This window comes from Oryx dammah, unplaced genomic scaffold, assembly GCF_014754425.2.
Source record: "Oryx dammah isolate SB20612 unplaced genomic scaffold, SCBI_Odam_1.1 HiC_scaffold_14, whole genome shotgun sequence".
Classification (NCBI taxonomy): Eukaryota; Metazoa; Chordata; class Mammalia; order Artiodactyla; family Bovidae; genus Oryx; species Oryx dammah.
In genome coordinates this window covers 9,469,829-9,492,152 of record NW_024070198.1, presented here as the reverse complement: position 1 = coordinate 9,492,152, position 22,324 = coordinate 9,469,829, and the positions used below count along the sequence as shown (strand labels likewise).

The window sequence follows — 22,324 nt, the reverse complement described above, 5'->3', positions numbered from 1 at the left end:
GGTTTTTCCAGTAGTCATCTATGGATGTGAGAGTTGGACTATAAAGAAAGCTGAATACCAATGAATTGATGCTTTTAAACTGTGGTGTTGGAGAAGACTCTTGAGAGTCCCTTGGACAGCAAGGAGATCCAACCAGTCCATCCTAAAGGAAATCAGTCCTGAATATTCTTTGGAAGGACTGATGTTGAAGCTGAAACTCCAATATTTTGGCCACCTAATGTGAAGAGCTGACTCACTTGAAAAGGCCCTGATGCTGGGAATGATTGAAGGTGGGAGAAGGGGACAACAGAGGATGAGATGGTTGGGTGGCATCACTGACTCAATGGACATGAATTTGAGTAAACTCCAGGAGTTGGTGATGGACAGAGAGGCCTGGCGTGCTGCAGTCATTGGGGTCGCAAAGAGTCAGACTTGACTGAGTGACTGAACTGAACTGAATTACTCCCTCGCTGCCCCCCCCCCAAAAAAACAGCTATGTGTAGCAACTAGGTGGAATGTACCTGTTAAAGTTTGTATTCAGACAATGATTAGCATTCTCCCTAAACATGAGTGTGAAACCAGCTTAATCTTAAATTTTTAATAAAGATACTTTTGGTTTTGATAATACAGAGAAGCCCATTTACTTGGCACCTTTCATTTTTATATAATCCTGGGCTAGGATTAGGATTAAGAAAATGTAATGCCAGTGTACTAGGATAATGATGATACAAAATATGGGTTTTCATTACTTTCAAAAGACAAATCTTCAAACAGCATTCTAGATTAGATAGCTAAAGAAGTCCATGGTTTATTTTAATTTTTCAAAAACTATTATCTGAAGTGGTTTTAGAATCTTTAATACATCTTACTTTTCAAAGAAATGTTTTGGTTTTTTACCCTCTGCTCTGAAAAGTGAAGTGTGCCCAGTATGTATACTTTACTTACCAAAGAGATATCTTTGATTTAGTATTATCTTGATGTGCTTGAAACTTAGGGTATTGCCTCTAAAGGCTTCAAAAAACTTTTTCTAAAGTATGTTATACTATATATATACACACCTCGAAAGGTATTTAAATTCAAGAATTGCAGTGCTGGGTTTTTGTGGTACACTTATATGTTAGGCATTATGCTAAGCACTTGATATTATCTCATTTAATTTTTGTAACAATCCTTTAAGGGCAGCACTGTTCTCATTCTCATTTTATAGGAAAACAGATGCTTAGGGGGATTGAGCAATTTGACCAAGGTCACACAGATTCTGGGTCAGAGCCAGATTTCAAACCCAAATTTTTCTAACTCCAGAGATACCTCTCAGGATGGAAGAAATATTTCCCTGGGGAAATCTCACATAGATACAACTGCTGAAGTCTGTCCCCAGTAAACTTTAGATTTATTGCTTGCCAAAGCTATTTTTGAAAATGTGCTTCCAGGCGTGATGACTTCAATACTCATAGAATCCACGTGAACGTCCAATTTATTCCAGGTGAAGTGAAATGAGACTGGTTCTGTGATGCTTTTACACAAAAGGAATGACTCATGATTGGTAGAAGTTTAGACTCTACTGGCCTGCTAGGAGAACTATATATGGAAAATAGATCTTTCAGCACTATTTCTACAACCACTTGAGTAAAGAACAGCTGGCTATTCAGCTAAAATACTATTGGTTTCATGTACCCACAGCATTAGATGGTCTAAGATTAAGAATGAATTTGTGCATAAAATTTCTTGATATTCTTGGAATTCAGTATAAAAGATAAAACAATAATAAGTAAATCAAGAGTAGCCAGTATCCACTGATGGAGAGTTCAAACAATTATACTACAAACTAACTTCCTAACTTCAACTGTCCCTGAGCTGAAATTCTTCATATATGGTAACAAATTGGGAAATTAGCCATCCTCTATAACTGGCTATAAACAAAAAAACTTCTAGAAGGAGGTTACTGCTGTGAGCACAGATTTCCCATCAATATAACATTTACCATTAACTACAGTATTGATAATGAATATCAAACTAATGCTAAAAGGTATTTGTTTTACTATTATTATTGAAATATTCATTGTTGTGCCAAAAAACATCAGCCTTCAGTAGAGAAATTCAGGTGAACACATTACTGTGTTGCTTTTTTTTTTTTGAAAAATAACAGGCCTTCAGAAATCATAAAATACTTTCATTAGGAATACTCCTGGGCCCAAGGATTTGAAGAGATTGATCTCTATCATTCCAAAAGAGTAGAATATATCACACTTTGTTCCATGATCGAGGAATCCCTAGTAGATACACAAGAGAAGCACATACATGTGTTCTTTATGTTACATTTGTAATTGTCAAAACTGCAAACAATCCAAATGTCCATCAGTAGTAGAATAGATACAGTGTGTTGTTGTTGCTTAGTCGCTAAATTGTGTCTGACTGTTTGAGACCCCATGGACTTCGGAATGCAGGCTCCTCTGTCCTCCACTATCTCCCAGAGTTGGCTCAAATTCACGTCCATTGAGCCGGTAATGCTATCTATCTATCTCATCCTTTGCCGCCCCCTTCTCCTTTTGCCTTCAGTCATGCCTTCCCTCAGGATCTTTTCCAGTGAGTCAGTTCTTCACATCAGGTGGCCAAAATATTGGAGCTTTAACTTCAGCATCAATCCTTCCAATGTATATTCAGGGTTGAGTTCCTTTAGGATTGACTGGTTTGATCTCCTTGCCATCCAAGGGACTCTGAAAAGTCTTCTCCAGCACCACATCAGTTCTTCAGCGCTCAGTCTTCTCCGTGGTCCAACTCCGGCATCCGCATGTGACTACTGGAAAAAGCATAGCTTTGACTTATACAGACCTTTGTTGGCAAAATGATTATTCTGGTACATTCACTTTATGAAAACTTAAGGCATTCTTTTCTGTAAGTATAGTTAAGCCTTAATTAAAATTATATATATATGTGATATCTATATATAATACATGCATACACATATTTATAAAAAATATATAATGCAAATGTATGTATTTATACACACATGTTTACACATAGACATGTATTACATCCAAAATGTAACTACTTCTGATCTTCTCTGCTGTTACCTCCAACCTAAGACTACTTCAATACCTATTTTCCCCATTTCCTCTCATGCATCCTTGGAGTCCTCATTTGTAGCCAGGATAGTTTTTAAAATAGAAGCCAGGTTACATCTGTCCTTGGCTCATAACCAGTAGCAATGGTTCCCATATCAATCAGAATAAAATCCTCAAAGGGGACACATCCTTGAAAGCCTATTTAACATCGCCTTACTGCCCAGACCTGTCACTTTTATCCCTTTACCCTGCTTTATTTTTCTTTATAATTTGTATCACCAACTGACATACCATTTACTTGGTTATTTATTGATAACTGGTGTATGTAAGCTACCTGAAAGCAGAGACTTTATTATATCCTTAACATCAAGAACAATGCCTGCCATCATATAGCAAGCAATGAATGAATGAGATCATCACAGAACCACACAGGAATTACGGCAAAATATGTATGTCCAACCCTCTTCTATATGTTAGGCAACTAAAGAATTAAATTACTTAAGAAACAAACAAAAAAATGAAATTAAATAAGTACTGAATTTATTCAGGAGTAGCAGTCAGGTTTTCTGTTTCTCTCTCCTTCCCTCTTGTGTTCTTCCCCTCCCCCAAGCCCACACGTACTCATGTACACACTGGCGTTGGCACAAGGAGGATGGAATAAGAACAGTTCTCCTAATTGACAGAAGTATGAATGTAAACTATAAACTACCCTCTTCGAAGCAACTTATAGTCACTTTATTTACATCAGATAGCCATAATTATATTAATTTTATATATATACTATATATGCATGTGTGTTTGTGTGTGTATAATTACAAAAATTATATAATTCTAGTGGTTTAGAATTAATTGAGAGTGACATCCAAGTAAAGTTTTATTATATTGGAATCAAGCACTTTTACATGAGCCTTTATTTTGTGGCCCTTTTAAATACATGATAGTAAAGAACTCATTTATTTTCCTTGCCAAAATGTATATGTTTAGGACCTAGGGCAGCTCCCTCCAGCAATTTGCATTACAAAAATTTTCAAACAAAATAAAACCATTCTGTTAGATCCTGCAACAATCAAAACTTTCTAGGCCCAGAAGATAAAATTATTTGTAAGTGAATCTGTACAGAAATTGAGATTGTTTCAGTCAAAAGTCTTGCCTCCCTGTTCTCAGAATGAATTGTAGAGCCCTTGGAGCAGACAAGGGTGTCTAAGGTTAATCTCTGTTTCTATATAGATATCAATTACCTTTTCAAAAGGCTACCCAGTGGGATTTGCTACTTGGCAGCTTGTCTAAAAACTAGCTAAATGTACTAATGTGTGTGGCAGAGGAGGAAAAGGTCCAGTTTGGCTGTCAACCTAGTTGACCCTTCAGTTTTTGTACAAAGAAAAAAATATGTTTTTTTTTAAAAAAAGGGAGAATTTTAAGCCCTTTCAGTTGCTAAAATAGCTGACTTCACAGTTTTATTGGTTTATTTTTTTAACTGAAAAAAATGGGAAACCATGATAGCCCTCAAGTCCATAATATGTGCTCACCTGCTAGTATGAGTCTCCTTCATCTCCTCCTCTCTCTTCGTAGTGAGAATATTTTATGATTTCTGAAGATCTGTGTTTTCATAAAGAAAAGCAGTAAGCATAATATGAGGCCCCATAGGTCCAAAAGTAGATTAAATAATAAAATGAAGCCCAGCATACGAGTGTAACAAGGCCAGTGTCAGAAGATCATTCATTTATCAAGTAATTAAATCTTTTAATAAGACTGAAAATGATGGTTAAAAGAAACAATGGCTTTTACTTCTGAGTGCAAAATAACTGGTAATGTCAGAGGAGAAAGCAATGCTAAAGTTCATCTTGAAGCTCTTGGAAGGGAAGTGTGGAAGTTATGAAGATATGCATGACTCCAGTGCAGGAATTCTTGCTTCATCTTGGCCACACAAACTTGGAAGCTGTGTAACCTAGGGCAAGTTACTTAACCTCTCTGAATCTCAGCTTCATAGCGATATAAAATTAGGATGGCAAAATCATCCATCTTGCAGGGATTTTGTGAAGATTAAATGAAGTCTTGGTTCTAAAAGTGTTTTGTAGCCAAGAATATGCTGTGATAATGTTTAGGATTATTACTGTGCTTAAATAATTTATTGAATACCCTTCTTACCTTCTGTCTTCCTCCAAAAGCCACTTCTCTAAAGTTTAGCTAAAGTTATCCCCATCCTTCCCAGGTGGCTTCCCAGGTAGCTCTAGTGGTAAAGAACCTGCCTGTGAGTGCAGGAAAACATCAGAGACACAGGTTCAATCCCTGGGTTGGGAAGATTCCTTGGAAGAGGGCATGGCAATCCACTCCAGTATTTTTGCTTGGAGAATCCCATGGACAGAGAAGCCTGGCAGGCTACTGTCTATATGGTTGCAAAGAGTCAGACAGGACTGAAGTGACTTAGCAGCAAGAGCATCACAATCCTTGAGGTTTGCCTACTAGATTACGATATTTTTCACCAATTAAATGAGAATTTTTCATATGTTCCATTTCTGAACTGGCTTGCCTTATGCCTTCAGAATAGAACTATGGCCTTCTCTGAGACCCACATTATTAATGCAAGTACATGAACAAGAAGCTCCCTAAGACCCTTAAAGATAGGAAGACTGGAGATGGAGATTAAAACGTAAGCAGGGGTCGGGGGGGGGGCATCTTTCCTTTTTCATCCCAGGATGGAACATTGTCCCATTTTCCTAAATATTTTTCTCCTATATAATAGAAAAAAATAATGAACATTTATCATATGCCATGCATTGTGATATGCATTATTCATGTAATCCTCACAACAGACTAATGCACCCTATTTTACCACTTATAGACAAGAATTATAGTTAGAATAATTATTAATAGCTTGACCAGGGTCACCTACCTACTAAGTGGTAGAGTTGGGTTTTGAACCCAAACCTGCCTAATTCATTTCCCAGTATTTTTCCATTTTTTGATTATTTACCTCCTACATTTTAACTAATTTTGCATGTCTTGTTTGCCTTTCTATTCCTCTATACATTCATCCATTGTATTTTTGTAATAAGTAGGGTAGAGGACTGTAACAAAAAAGACTAAGGCATAGTCCCTGTGCTCCAGAAACTATGCTAATTGACTGGCAGAAAGATGACAAGCAAACAGTGACTGTATAACATGGAAGAACTTAAGAGATCCATGAGATGAATCATTAGTCTCCTCCTATAACGTGGGAATAATACCCACCTTGTATGGTGGTTGCTGGATAGAGTGAAATGCTCATGTTACATGTCTGGCAAAGACCCTGATCCACAGTAAGTGCTCCGTGAATGGGATCTATCATGTTGCAATGTTGCCAGCCAGTCCCAGGATAATTACTAGGATACAAAGCTAGAAAAACAACTTACTGTCAGACTCAGAGACATTTTAAATGCCAGTCTAAAGAGTTTGGACCTTCAGTGTGATGAAAACGAGTGTGCCAAGGACAGTAATCATTCTGCAAAGAAATTAGAGCTGATGCTATTTTACATTACCTTTCAAAATTCATCATAAGTGAGATGGAGTCAGTAAAAACAGTTGGAACTGGTTTAAAGGAGTGTGGTATTTGATGTACTGAAAGGAAAGATGATATTTTCAAGTTTGATGCCCTGTACTTTTTCTTCCACAGTAATTAGTGAATGCCAAAGGCAGCAACTGGAGTCTGTGAGCTACTCCTCTCGCTACGCTCTGGGCCTCTTTTATGAAGCTGGCACGAAGATTGATGTCCCTTGGGCTGGGCGGTACATCACCAGTAATCCCTGCATTCGCTTCATCTCCATTGATAATAAGAAACGCAATATAGGTCAGTACCCCCATTATTTCCCTTAAATACAGTAACAATGGTGGGTGTAGATCATGAAAAATGCTGTTTAATTGAGTGTTGCCATTCTGAACAGAGCAAGCATTTAACTCCAAGCCACGGGGGATAAAATTTAATGTCACATTTGGCCAATAATAAAATACACAGTGAAACCAGCAAAGTTTTTCAGAAAATCATTCACCACATGGTTTGTATTACTTGAGTTTATGAAAATAGTGTCAGAAGGTTTAAGATTTCAAAATGGCCCAAGTTTCTATTGCTTTAATATGCATCCATCTATATGCAAATAGATCTCTCATCATTTGTTTCTTGATGGAGTTTGTTTTTTGTTTATTTGGTTTTGTTTTTAAAATTTGATGAGTGCTGCTCTTTCCACTTGCCAGGCTGGATATAAAAAGTGAATTTTGCTATATTATGAAAATCCTTCACTATGATATAATTTTATTTATTTAATGTTCATCCAGAAGACTACATAAAATTACTTTGTATGCAATGTAACTAAAATAATAGGTAAAATGTTTCATATGAGCTTTACTAGGATAGGATAAAATCTACACTCCACCCTTTTTGTTGAAGATAGTAAAATTAGATTTGAGTTGCAAGAATAAACATAACTGATTCCTTTTGGTCATAAAGGTGAAAGCATATTCTTATTTGTAGAACTGTAGTGATCACTAAGATACTACTTTTTGTGGAAGAAACTGTAATGATCTAAAATGACTAAGTTCTTAAAAAGAATCGTCACTGCAATTTGTTACAGTGTTTTATGGTGCAGTGATGGTTTCATCAAGCATTAGTTAAAAGTTTTGCCTGATAAAATCACCAACTAACATCTCTTGGCTTGCCAGAACTTTATGACAGAACTGGGCTGGAGTATGGTTTTTATATCAGAGCACATGATCTTAGAAAAATGTTTCTTTTATAACTTAAAACTCCCTAAGGGCTGGCCTGTTTATGTTAACATGATATCACATATATGTACAATCAGCAGTTCATGAAATGCCCTGTAACAGCAATGGACTAACCATTTTTAACTCGACAACTGCTTTGTTCTGAGAAAAGGAAAATAGCCCTTGATCTTCTCATGTTGTATGTCAAACCTTCTGTCTGAGCGCCAGAAAGAAAGTCCTCACCAGAAACCAAATCAACCGGCACCTTGAGCTTGAACCGGAACTGAAAGAAGTAAATGTCTGTTGTTTAAGCCATCCAGTCTATGGCAGCCCAATCTAACTGATACATTAGAAGGAAGAAGCTAGGGAGACTTTGTGACTGACTGAGTCAATAAAAGAGCAGTATCTTCAAGGACCTAGGATTTATCCATCTCTGCTCTCTTCCATTCTTTTTTTTTTCTAAGAGTTTTTTCTTTTTTTTTAATGTATTTATTTTAATTGGAGGCTAGTTACTTTACAGTATTGTAGTGGTTTTGCTATACATTGACATGAATCAGCCATGGGTGTACATGTGTTCCCCATCCTGAACTCCCTTCCCACCACCCTCCCCATCCCATCCCTCTGGGTCATCCCAGTGCACCAGCCCTGAGCACCCTGTCTCATGCATTGAACCTGGACTGGCAATCTGTTTCACATATGATAATATACATGTTTCAATGCTGTTCTCTCAGATCATCCCACCCTCGCCTTCTCCCACAGAGTCCAAAAGACTGTTCTATACATCTGTGTCTCTTTTGCTGTCTCGCCTATAGGGTTATCATTACCATCTTTCTAAATTACACATATATGCGTTAGTTTACTGTATTGGTGTTTTTTCTTTCTGGCTTACTCACTCTGTATAATAATAGGCTCCAGTTTCATCCACCTCATTAGAACTGATTCAAATATATTCTTTTTAATGGCTAAGTAATATTCCATTGTGTATATGTACCACAGCTTTCTTATCGATTCATCTGCTGATGGACATCTAGGTTGCTTCCATGTCCTCGTTATTATAAACAGAGCTGCAATGAACATTGGGGTACACGTGTCTCTTTCAATTTTGGTTTCCTTGGTGTGTATGCCCAGCAGTGGGATTGCTGGGTCATATGGCAGTTCTGTTTCCAGTTTTTTAAGGAATCTCCACACTGTTCCCCATAGTGGCTATACTAGTTTGCATTCCCACCAACAGTGTAAGAGGGTTCCCTTTTCTCCACACTCTCTCCAGAATTTATTGTTTGTAGATTTTTGGATAGCAGCCATTCTGATCAGTGTGAGATGGAACCTCAAACCTCAAATAGCCAAAGCAATCTTGAGAAAGAAGAATGGAACTGGAAGAATCAACCTGCCTGACTTCAGGCTCTACTACAAAGCCACAGTCATCAGGACAGTATGGTACTGGCACAAAGACAGAAATATAGATCAATGGAACAAAATAGAAAGCCCAGAGATAAATCTTCGCACCTATGGACACCTTATCTTTGACAAAGGAGGCAAGAATATACAGTGGAGAAAAGACAATCTCTTCAACAAATGGTGCTGGGAAAACTGGTCAAACACTTGTAAAAGAATGAAACTAGAACACTTTCTAACACCATACACAAAAATAAACTCAAAATAAATTAAAGATCTAAACGTAAGACCAGAAACTATAAACTCCTAGAGGAAAACATAGGCAAAATACTCTCCGACGTAAATCACAGCAGGATCCTCTATGACTCACCTCCCAGAGTAATGGAAATAAAAGCAAAAATAAACAAATGGGACCTAATTAAAAGCTTTTGCACAACGAAGGAAACTACAAGCAAAGTGAAAAGACAGCCTTCAGAATGGAAGAAAACAATAGCAAACAAAGCAACTGACAAAGAATTAATCTCAAAAATATACAAGCAACTCCTGCAGCTCAATTCCAGAAAAGTAAACGACCCAACCAAAAAATGGGCCAAAGAACCAAACAGACATTTCTCCGAAGAAGACAAACAGATGGCTAACAAACACATGAAAAGATGCTCAACGTCACTCATTATCAGAGAAATGCTCTCTTCCTTTCTTAATGTTGACATCCTTAGAGGAGTGGTAGCAAGATGGCAATAACTGTTGGAGTCACATCCAAACCCAGTAACATGCTTAGGAGGAATAAGAACTGTTACTGTCTCTGTCCTTTTCTGAGATCAAGGAAATCTTTCTAGAAGCCCCTCAACAGACTATCTTATATTATAGACCATAATTGTGTTACAGGCCATTGTGGGTTACTCACAAGTCTGAAACCAGTCACTGCCAAGCGGGGGTGGGACTACCATTACAATCCTACAGACAAATCAAGATCTACTGGAACTGGTATTAGGATCATCTTCCCTTTAGTCATATGAGTGCATGCCTGTGTGCTTAGTCACTCAGTCATGTCCAACTTTTCACAACCCCATGGACTCTAGCCCACCAGGCTCCTTTGTCCACGGGATTTTCCAGGCAAGAAAACTGTAACGGGTTGCCCTTTACTTCTCATCCTCCAGGGGATCTTCTCCACCCAGGGACTGAATCCATGTCTCCTGAGTCTCCTGAATTGACAGGCAGATTCTTTACTGTTAAGCCACCTGGGAAACACCCCACATAAGAGTAGATACCTGAATAAAATATGAGTTTGTGGAGAAGAAAGAAGAGAATAGTGATGCTGGGTTGGCAACAAATAATTTCCATTCTCTTCAAGTAGATTCATGTCTCATGTGGAAGGTAAGGTTGTAAAGTTGACACATAAAGATAAGAATCATGTATGTTCAAAATTATCTTTAAAAATACCTTAAAACTACATGATATTTTGAAGAGTGACTTAATGTTCAGTAAATTCAGTATAGCCATTTTGCTAACATTCAATAGATTTCAGTTTATTTGGGTGAGGCCAGATGAAATTGTGAGTTTGCATTTGTAGGCCAGAGTGATATTTTCTACTGTGAAAGGTGCACAGGAAAGAAAGAAATAGCAGTCATACAGCCTAACAGAGTAAATCGCTGTGCAAGTGGAGTAGGATGGTGAGTGAAAGTACCCACCACTACAATGCAGTAGCCAGTTTATAAAATCAGAGCTATGCAAACTTGAAAGAGTACAACATGAGAATATTAATAAATTTTCACAAGATGGGCAGTTTTTGAAATCATGTATGTGTACACACATGCACTCTCAGTCATGTTCAACTCTTTGTGATGCCATGGACTGTAGCCCTCCAGGCTCCTCTGCACATGGAATTTTCCAGGCAAGAATACTGGAGAAGGTTGCCATTTCCTCCTCCAGGGGATCTTCCTGACCCAGGAATCAAACCCAAGTTTCTGGCATTTCCTGCATTGGCAGGCAGATTCTTTACCACTACTGCTATCTGGGAAGCCCTTTGAAACCATAGAAATACCAGAAAGAAAGAAAAAAAAAACTTTTTAAAATATATAAACAATCACCCAGTTTTAAAGCTTGAGGGTCAGGTATTTGGGAACCATGTTTTTGCCAAATGGTGCACCATGGTGATGCCACTTCAGACAGCAAAGAAATACCTTCCTTCCTTTGTCAGTTTTATGAAAAATTAATTTTGGATTATGTAAATTTTAAATTATAGGAGGCCCCCTGTTAGCAGGAGACAAGGGTTTGATCCTTGATCCAGGTGGATCCCAGATGCAACTAAGTCCATAACCACAACTACTGAGCCTGTGCTTTAAAGCCTGCAAGCCGCAGCTCCTGAAGCTCACTTGCCTAGAGCCTGTGCTTTGCAAGAGAGGCCACCGAAATGAGAATCCCATGCACTACAACTAGAGAGCAGGCCCCGCTCACCAACTAGAGAAAGGCCCCTTTAACAGTGATGACCCAGCATAGCCAAAAATAAATAAATAAATTCAAACAATTTTGTCTCACTCTCTGGGGCCAGGGTGCTAAGTATATCTATTTGAATTCACATAATATAAATGTCCATATAATGTAACTCCACTCAGTTTTATTTGTGCTGGTATTTAAGTAGACCAGTAAGAATTGTCTCTTTATGTTACTAACACTACCCAACTCCAGCCTTTATTTGGGGGTGTTTGATTGAACCAAAAATTCATACTATAAATACACATACTTAACAAAAGAAGGGGTAGGGAAGCAACAACATAGACAAAGAGTGGCAAAGTTGAGTTCACAAAATAAAGTCTGCCGTCAAGTTTTGGAGAGAGCCAGAGGGCAAAGGGTTAGTAGCCCAAACCTGACAAAAGTCGAGAGTGACCATTCGTCAAGTGTCAGAAATAGACAGTACACTAACCAGAAACAAAAGTCTCCTTGGGAAAAGAGGAGCTAAATCCCAAGTATTAGACCCATCCCAATGCTTATGAGTATGACTCAATATACTTAGGATTGTGCTTTCCAAAATATGCTCACTGGAACATCAGTTCCTTGATATGCTCTTCAGGAGGGGACTCTGTCATCAAGTGTGCAAAATGCTACTGACTCTACCCCTGTTTTAGAGAATCTCAGTACCTATGATCCTGTTACAAGACATTCCTATAGAAAAGACACCTTCTCACCTTACAAAGCACAAACGGTGACATCAAGTCAGACTTTTCCAAGTGTGTGCTAGGGAACAATTTCTGTGGGATATTAGCACATTTGGTGCCTAAATAAAATATTCCATGGTTAGGTATCTTTAAGTCATCTGACTTGATGTCACCATTTTTACTTCGTACCTAAGCAGGCATTGTAGGCCAGATGAGAGGATGTGTAAGTCTAGTCCTAAATCATTAGTGGGAAGATACTGAGTCTTTTAGAGGTAGAAGAAGACTTGTTGCAGATAAACTCAAACTTGGTGGGGTTGTAACTGGAGACAATTTAAGTTGAAATACAGTCTGAAATAAGGTAATATTAGTTATCATTAATGGCTTCCCTGGTGGGTCAGTGGTAAAAAAAAAAAAAAAACTGCCTACCAATGCAGGCAACTCAGGTTCAATCCATTGGGAAGATCCTCTGCAGACAGAAATGGTAACCCACTGCAGTATTCTTTCCTGAAGAATCCCATGGTCAGAGGAGCCTGGCAGGCTACAGTCCACGAGGTCACAAAAGAGTTGGACATGACTTAACAACTTAACAACAATTATCATTAACATGGATAATTTTTTATATTATCAGTAAGATTATCATTGTGGGAAGCATTTGAAAGCCTCAGATTCAAATTCTGGCTCTGAAACATGATAATGACGTGATCTTGTATGACCCTTGTTTTGTAGCATTAGTTTTTGTAACAAACACACAAAAAGTTGAGTGGTCTGCACATAACAGAAGTTTGATTCTTATTCCCTTAAGACCCAGACAGATGTTTATGATTAATGGGTAGCTTTCATCAGAGAGGTTATTCAGAGACCCAGACTCCTTCCATCTTTTGACTCTGCCAACTTCATCAGGTGGCTTACAGAGTCACTGTGCTCATAGAAATCAAGTCAGTGGTTAAGAAAAAGAACAGAGTAGAGCACACAGGGCACTTTTAGCACACCTCAGGAGGATGTACATCCTGTTGGTTAGAACAGTTACATGGCCACACCTGTTTGGAAGGGAAGCTGGAATTGTAGTCTACCCATGTATGTAGGAAGAGTGAAAAAGCAAGTTGATGAACATCTAGCAAATTTCTGCTACAGCACTTAACATAAATCTTTCTGTGAAAAAGATTCATTAGACCTACATAGATGATAAATAGATTTCAACACAAGCGCCAGTCATTCAACAGACAATCATTACCTGGGGCAGAAACTAAGAGCAATTCCATGGTTGGCTCTGGACTCAGTAGAAAATGACTTTACCAACAACTGGCAATGTGTGTCATGCAGAGGGCATAGGGAGCAGTGGGATAAGTGATATATAGAATATATATCCTATATAGAAACGCACTCCTGTGTGTTTCTCCTTTACTCTCACTCTACTATCACACTCACAACACTTCTGACACCAGATGTGTGGGTTTTCCACACCTCAAGCAATTCTGCGACACCTACTTGATGCCCTACAAGTCAATTCAGTTCTGACACTGTCTTTAAGGAGTTAGCAGCAGAGCCCACAGGCAAAGAGTTCAATCCCACAAGGCTGCCTCCACTTCAAGTATCACTTCAGATCGCACATTTCAAGCTGTCGACCAATGTTGCCATGACCCCTCCTTGCATTTGATAAGTTGCTAGTATGGATCACAGAACTTGGGGAAATACTTACTTATACTTACTGGTTTATGGTATAATAAAGGACAAGATGGGCTTCCCAGGTGGCACTAGTGGTAAAGAACCCAGCTGCCAAGGAAGGAGACATAAGAGACATGGGTCAATCCCTGGGTCGGGAAGATTCCCCTGGAGGAGGGAATGGCAACCCACTCCAGTGTTCTTTCCTGGAGAATCCCATGAACAGATGAGCCTGGCGGGCTACAGTCCAAACAGTCACAAAGATTTGGATATGACTGAAGTGACTGAGCACATACACACACACACACACACACACACACACACACACACACACACACACACACATACACAAAGGATATAATATAGCACACACCAGATAAAGAGGTACACAAGGGAGGTCCAGGAGGGTCCTATGAACAGGACTGTCTCTCCCTGAGGAGTTGGGATGTACACCTCCAGGAAGGATGTGTTCACTAGAAGCCCTCTGAACCACATACTATTGAGAGTTTTATGGAGGCTTCAACATGTAGGCATGATCGATCATGAACTCAAATATAGCTCCTTTGCCTTCCTGGAGGATAAGGAGTGGGGCTGAAAGTTCTAGGCTTATAATCATGGCTTGGTCTTTCTGGTGACCAACCCCCATCCTGAAGCCAACCAGGAGCCCACCAAGAGATGTTTCATTAGAACAAAGACACTTCTGTCAGCCAGGAAATTCCAAGGGATTTAGGAGCTTTGGAACAGAGCTCCTAAGCTATATATAACTCAAAACTATATATATAGTTTTATACCCCTAAGAAGATCTGAGTCCTTCCCAGCATCTTATATTTGGAGTCAAATTGGCCAGGAGTCAAACTTCCTATATTGAACTCAGTTCTACCACTTACTAGCTGTGTACGACCTTGGATAAATTACTTAAACTGTCTGCTCACTTATCAATAGAATGAGGAAAATAATACCAACCCTAAAATGTTGAAGATGGCTCAAACATATGAAGAGCTTCATATAACACTCAGCAAATAATGTCCATTCCTATGTACCTAATATTATAATTAATAATTCCAATCTCTAATTTAGATATTATATTCTCCAAAGCAAAGGACATAAATATAAAAGTCTAACTTAAGTGAATGCAACCCTATGTTACCAGGACAGATAGGAGTTGGGGTGGCTTAAATAAATAAAATATATGACTCACCGTCAAATAATTGGTCAGAATTTTAGCATCCTTCTCTGTTCACCATCTAAAAGAATGTTAATGACCACGAAGAAATTAATAGTTTGCAGCTCTAGAAATGTGATGTCCAATGACCATAATTACATGGCATTCAGTATCTCATTAGAGGAAACAATCCGACTCATCCAAAAAGAAAACAAGTGAACAGACTTTTTCATGTCATGGAATTTGTACATGCAAGAGTTGTATTGTTAGGATCCTTGAGTAACAAACAGTAATATAATGCATTTAAAGGCTCTTTTACAAGAGATACAGAAAGATTACTCCATATAGCTGTTTGTTATATCAACTCTATAAAAGATAAGAACATAATACAATGTTCTGTAAATAACTGAAGTAGGCTTGGGGTCATAAACCCAGTCACCTTATGTTCACTTGGGCTTCCTTAGACAGTAAAGAATCTGCCTGCAATGCAGGAGACCTGGGTTTGATCCCTGGGCCAGGAAGATCTCGTGGAGAAGGAAATGGCTACTCACTCCAGCATTCTTACCTGGAGAATTCCATGGACAGAGGAGCCTGGAAGAGTCGGACACAACTGAGTGACTAACACTTTCACTACTTTACTGTGTTAACTTAAGAGGAGAGGTCATGATTATTCTAACTAAGCAATAGCCATGCAGTTGACAATGTGAAATGTCTGCTTTTGCGTTTGAAACACTATGGAGTTAATTGTCCTTAAACTTTCAGAAAATGCAGTCCAGATAGGTAACACTTTCTAAGTAGAACAAAAAAGGAAAAGCGAAAAAAACATGGCGGGAAGGAAAAGAAAAGAACTGTGACGATGAAAAACTATCAGGTTTCCAGTTCAGACTGTTGTTTTAAAATATCAATTCCAGAAACTGAGCTTGCAGATAAAATAGTAATCACCATCTTAAAATAGCAAGCAGTAACCAGTTACAAAATTCATAATATTGTGTCTTTTGTATCATAGACATAGTCATTTGTAATTCAATTATGTAACTGATGTTGTCCATATACATCTGTTAAGGCAGTTTAATAAACAGCAGTCAAGTACTAATTACAAATATCCGTCTCACTATTACAATGCCACAGAGTATCATATGATTGTAATATCAAATCTTGAGATGTTCTCTCAGGAAGAAAAAAATATATATATGTATGTGTATGCACATATATGTATGTATACATATATGTGTGTGATGTATGCATGTACTTATATAGAATAATGTACATATATATACATAAAAATGAGTACTCATATGCTGTCATTTAAGGTAACTGGTACAAATTATAAAATAGATGAATCTTATTTCACATAACATTTGCCACTTTCAAAATCAAATATGGGTTTTTTTAGAAAATGAAATAATTCATTTTGTAAGGAGAACATTTGTACACAAAGTAAAAATAAAAAGATCCCTTTCAACCTCTGATTTCCCTATCAGGCTATCCTCAATGGGAAAGATTTACATTCATGATAACACTTGTCCTCCCACTTGCCAAGCAAGTGAACTCAGTATGAAAATCAGTGCCAGAGCCAGAAAGTGGAAAATGTGGAAAGTGGAAAATGTTATATATAAATATATAACAACAAAATTAAACCTTAAAAATATTCTAAGGAGTATATTACTGGGGAAAAAAATTTTTATGAGCATTTCTTTCAGAAAAATTGAATTCACAAATATTTTATTTATATGTTCTCCATTCTCAGTCTATTCAGTCAAAGAAGTATTTACAAATGTGTACTGGATGCCTCTGTTTGCTGGGCAGTGTGCTAGGAAATGAGGATGCTATAGACTCTGCCGTCACGAAACATAACATTTTACAAAGTTTACTCAAATGAGAAATTTTGAAAAAAATCGATACGTAAGGCTTTGTTGGACTAGGGACTTGAAGTCAACTAAGTTTTTCCTGTGGTCATGTATGGATGTGAGAGTTGGACTGTGAAGAAAGCTGAGCACCAAAGAATTGATGCTTTTGAACTGTGGTGTTGGAGAAGACTCTTGAGAGTCCCTTGGACTGCAAGGAGATCCAACCAGTCCATTCTGAAGGAGATCAGCCCTGGAATTTCTTTGGAAGGAATGATGCTAAAGCTGAAGCTCCAGTACTTTGGCCACCTCATGCAAAGAGCTGACTCATTGGAAAAGAGTCTGATGCTGGGAGGGATTGGGGGCAGGAGGAGAAGGGGATGACCGAGGATGAGATGGCTGGATGGCATCACTGACTCAATGGACGTGAATCTGAGTGAACTCCGGGAGTTGGTGATGGACAGGGAGGCCTGGTGTTCTGCGATTCAGGGTCGCAAAGACTTGGACACGACTGAGCGACTGAACTGACTGAAGAGTCCTCATAAATATAAATGGTTGCACTGATATATACGTTACAGAGAGCATCAACTCACATTTATAAATCAACATAGTCCAAACACTTTTTGGAAGATTTAGCATGAAGAGTTAGGAACTTGAAGGTTTCTTCAGGTTAGTTCCTGTGCAGAAAATTGGAGTCTGCTCTATGTATGGAAAACCTCACATCTATTTGAGAACCTTATTTTGAATCCAGACAGAATTCCTCATTCCCCTGGACCTCAAATAAAGCAAGTTCAACTTACTGTTTCCATGATACCTGCAACCAAGTCAGTCTGTTGAGAGTGAGAGAGCTGGAAATTGGGAAAAGGCTTTCTCTGTGGGACTAAACAGTTTCGAAGTCTCTTGAAGTTAAGTCTTGACTGCAGCCTGAAGTGAAGCCTGTCAACACCCTGGGTTGTAAGCCAGAGCTCAAAATGATGTGCTCTGCTCTGCTTCCCAGACAAGAGCCTGGTTTTCATCATTCTGGAGGCATCTCAAAACCTTTGCAAGTTGAGAACATTCTTATAAAACTGTGTAACTCTCAGACAGCTTGTGAGCCTCAGGTCCTAGGAGACAATAAAGACTTGTTGAGCTGGATGATAGCTTGACAAGTCTTCCTTCTGGTCCATTTTTAGCTGGGACTGCAGCACTGTCCCAAAGAGATGGAAACTTTTCTTTGCCTAGAGCTCTCTCAGAAAAGATTTCACCATTTTTCTCACTGTCAAGAATTCTTTCTCAGATCAATCTAAATGTCTCATGGGCTAAAGAATTGATATGCCCTGTTTGCAGAGCCTGCTGCTTTCTCTAGATTAGAAGCTCTATCCTTTGGTGGGAATTCATGCCACTGTCTATCCCACACCCTATCCATCAACTGATTCCTCTTATCTTCATCAAGATTGAAAATAAGAGATAGACGCTAACATCGAAGCCTAGCAGGAATGTGTATTTGGTGCTCAGAAAATAATGCAGCTCCAAGATGCCCTTCCCTTGTCCCAAAATAAACACTGAGAATGAATGCTTCAGCACTGGTCACCCACTTAGCAGGCAAGGCAAAGCAGTGACTAGTCAGCAAATTGTTCATCCCTAAGACAGCCTAGGTATCTGTGACCACTGCCCTTTAAATCATATAAAATGAATGAGCTCTTTAGTTGCCAAATCTGGAAGCCTTAGAAAAATGTATGTCAACTCTTGGTAATTAGAATGATCAGAAACCTCTTATGGAGACTCTGTCCCATGTCTATAAAATCGGGAATATTTGACTACATAGTATCACAGGTATTGCCAGTAAGAGATGGAAATTTTGACAAATTCTCTTCCCAAAGAGGCTCAAGTATTCTTGGTAACAGGTTTACCCTGGTCTCTGGGGAATATGCATCTGCTTTGAGTGATGTCCTGTAACACAGACCTTGATTTCCAAGGTTACACTTCAAAGGATCCACTGTTCTTTTTGTGAAAGATTAAAAAAAAAAAAAAGTGATTAAAGAACAACTGTGCTCCAGCTGAGATATTTAACTTAGAAAATTTGCGATAAGCTCTGCGAATGTGCCATTTCTCGTCCATGGCTTAGCGGTTATCTCTTTTTTATGTCACAATGGCATTAAAATGATATCATGCATAGGAATTTTGCCACAAATGAGTTTATATTAACCCAAATTTGGTGAATGGTGAATTCCTTATTGTATGATTCATGACTTGGTTTCTATTATCATGGATGGTCAAAAATAGCCAGTATTATTATCCAGCATGGTTTGGTTACATGGACTCTGCAATCACACAGACCTAGTTTCAAATTCTAACTCGATACTTAGGATTAGGTTGAACTATATTATACTGCTGCCTTTGTCATTTAAAATGGTCAAATAACAGCAAACATTTACATGTGATTCAGCCTACTAGCTCTGTGACCATGAGCTGTTATGCCCAAGTCACGAAATCTCCCAATGACCACCAGGGAACCGATATCCGATGCAAAAGCAAGAGAGTTTTTATTACCAAGCTCGAGCTGGGGCTCCCACCAATATCGACGCAGTGGCTATAGGGAGGAGCCCCGGGTCTTGGGTTACATTGCTTATACAGGGAGTATACATGGAAAAAAGGATTTCTAGGTAGGGGGACATCTGATTGGTCACTTTCTTTTGAAGGGTTGTGTTGGGTTTTGATTGGTCCCTATTGTCTAGGTAGACCACGTTAAGAGCATTAAGTCAGGAGATTTTGGTATGGGGTCCGATTGGCTCGTGGGCGGTGGGGTGAGGTCAGGGAATTTCCAAAGGCTCTTTTCCTGGAACCTTACAAAATGGAGTTTTTCTGTTAACAAAATGGAGTAGCTTAGATTCTTCATTCCCCCCTTCTCTAGGATCCAGGACAGACCCAATCATGGGTCTGGGGTCAGCTCTATATTGTCTCCCGCTAAGGGGACCGTTGGCAAGACCGTATATTGGGATCTGCACACCATGAGCTGCACCGCATTGATGTGGCTTTTAGTGAAGGCCACCAATTAGTTTAGTAAGCATGGCCCGAGAGTGAATAGCAGTAACAAGATAATCAGGGGCCCCACCAAGGAAGATATGAAAGTTGCAAACCAGGGGGATGAATTGAACCAGGATTCAAACCAATTTTGAGACATTTCTCTTTCTCTTTTTCTCTGACTCAGCCCTTCTCTTATCCTGGCCAGGGGCTCCCTGACTACCCACCGAGTGATTCACATAAAAACAACGTTCTTCCCCTGACGCAGCACATAGGCCCCCGGAGAGACTTCATACTCAAGATACGTCTTGGGAATTGGGGCGGAGGTCTCTTTCTTCTGTAACTTCTTCCTGCTGTGCATGGGCGTAGGCCTGCCTAACAGAGCAGAAGTCTCTCTCTACCTGATCTAAGTTGGGGTTTTCCACATCTGAAACCAGCTTCTACCCTTGTAGTAACAGCAATTTAGTTGGCCCCTCTCAGAGATGAAATAGACAAGGGCCAAACAGGAGACCTAACAGGATGGTCATCTCTGGTCCCTGGAAACAGAAGGCAACATTTGGGGTGAGGGTTGCAGGCTTTGTGACCCCTTCTGATTGGTTGGTGGTGAGGCAACAGAGCTGTGCTCCAGGAATCTTGTGTTCAGTCTGAAGTTACCATCTCCCACCTGGGTGGGAGCTTAAAGACATTGTTCTGCATATTTCTTTGAGTAGGAACCAGGACTCTGTCTGGAGGCTGTACCAACCTTTGATTGTTTCTGTTTTTGTATCCCCTCCCTTCCCTGAGCAGCAATTGTTTGAATCCACACTTTGGAATTCAGGGAAGGTCAAGGAGGCTGAACAAAGTCTATATCCTACAGATAAGAAATGGAGAACACAGAGCAGATCTGCACTCCAGAGCCCCAGAGAGTCCCGCTCAGTTTAATTTTAGGGAACTAGGCAACTATGACTGTGATAACTTCCTGTCAAAATGGGGCATAGGGCTGCCCCAGCTTGGAGTATAGACACTGAATCGGAAGTATTTCTGAGTTCCAAGTTCTAGATCTGAGTCTTGTATGATTAAAATCCTAATCCCTTGGTCTGCCATTTTGGTGTAACAGACCCAGTTAGAAGTAGTTGGAGGAGTGATAACTGGAATTTAGTAGACAAAATAAATCTCATTTCTTTTTAGAAGAATAGGCCTGAAACCCAGTCTGGACCTGGCACTTCAGGGAGACTGGTAGCCATGTAGCCAGTTGCCTAGTTTTATAAAAAGTAAGGTTACTAGCTTCCAGCAGACATTGTTTTGAAAATGGTGGCATCCAAGCCTGACACGACTCAGAAAACTCAAGTGTTTAGCAATGCAAGGTCTAATCTGAATGTACACCCGTAGCATCACCTAGTTATTTCCCAGGATATCTGAACCATAGCTACTCTATTTTGACTTTTAATTGTAAACTTTTCTTTAATAGCCAAAGCAGATTTCACCAATAATGACGTCAGTGTTTCTCTAGGTAGGAGAAGATGCAAGAATTGGGACTCATAAAATCTTCTCCTGAAAAGATCTAACTATCTGAAGGCCTGTTCTGCCAGTTTTTCCCAGAGCACAGAGTGCCTCATTCCTGATTTTCACCCTGAACTCCTTTCAGGGGCGTTGAAAGTCACCAGTTGCAGCGGCCATGAGTTAATCTTTGTAGATGTAGATGGCGAGTGTCAGTCTTCAGTTGTCAGAGCCCCTTTTTGCTCATAACTTGACCATGATTATGAGGGGGGCACTTCATGACCATTTTATCCCATGGTGCTGAGAATGTCCATTCTCAGGTTTGGCAAAGATTCTGTTGACAGGCCACTCAATGTGCCGTGACTGGACTAGGCCATAAAACAGTATCCAAAATTCTCTGGACCACCTGTCTTACTAGCTTCTTGGTCCAGGAAAGTATTCCCTCTTGTTGCTTCTTGCCATATCTAGAGTTACACTGTTACCATCATCGATCTCATATGGGACTATATATTATTCTATTAGAGGCCTCACACACATATTTGACAGTGTAAGAAACAGCAATTTTGTAAAACAGGTGAAATACAAATAACATAGCCAGCAGTATTAGTAAAGTCACAAGTGAGACTTATGTTAAGAACTTCCATTAGATGTAGCCCAGTGTATCTCAGGTCATCTGCACAGTGACCTGAATTTGACTATAATTTTAAGTAAATTTTCTCAGGGCCAACCAGTTAAGAGTCTGGCAGTAGAGAAATTTACCAAGGTAACCCAGAACTAGACACAGGTAATTGGCCATAAACCCAACAATTGGATTGATTTTTGAAACTAGCATAGGATCAGGCCTATGATAGAAAAGCATTTGACTTA

The 22,324-nt window shown here is 39.2% G+C and overlaps 1 protein-coding gene across 1 annotated transcript in view; it reads left to right on the top strand.

Annotated features, from left to right (window-relative positions):
• The window catches only part of RNLS (renalase, FAD dependent amine oxidase), a 287,722-nt gene that overhangs the window by 208,145 nt on the left and 57,253 nt on the right, over positions 1–22,324 (top strand). Inside the window, exon 5 of the mRNA XM_040254709.1 lies at positions 6,691–6,864. Within this exon, the coding sequence (XP_040110643.1) occupies positions 6,691–6,864 (174 nt within the window). The remainder of the gene's footprint in view (positions 1–6,690; positions 6,865–22,324) is intronic.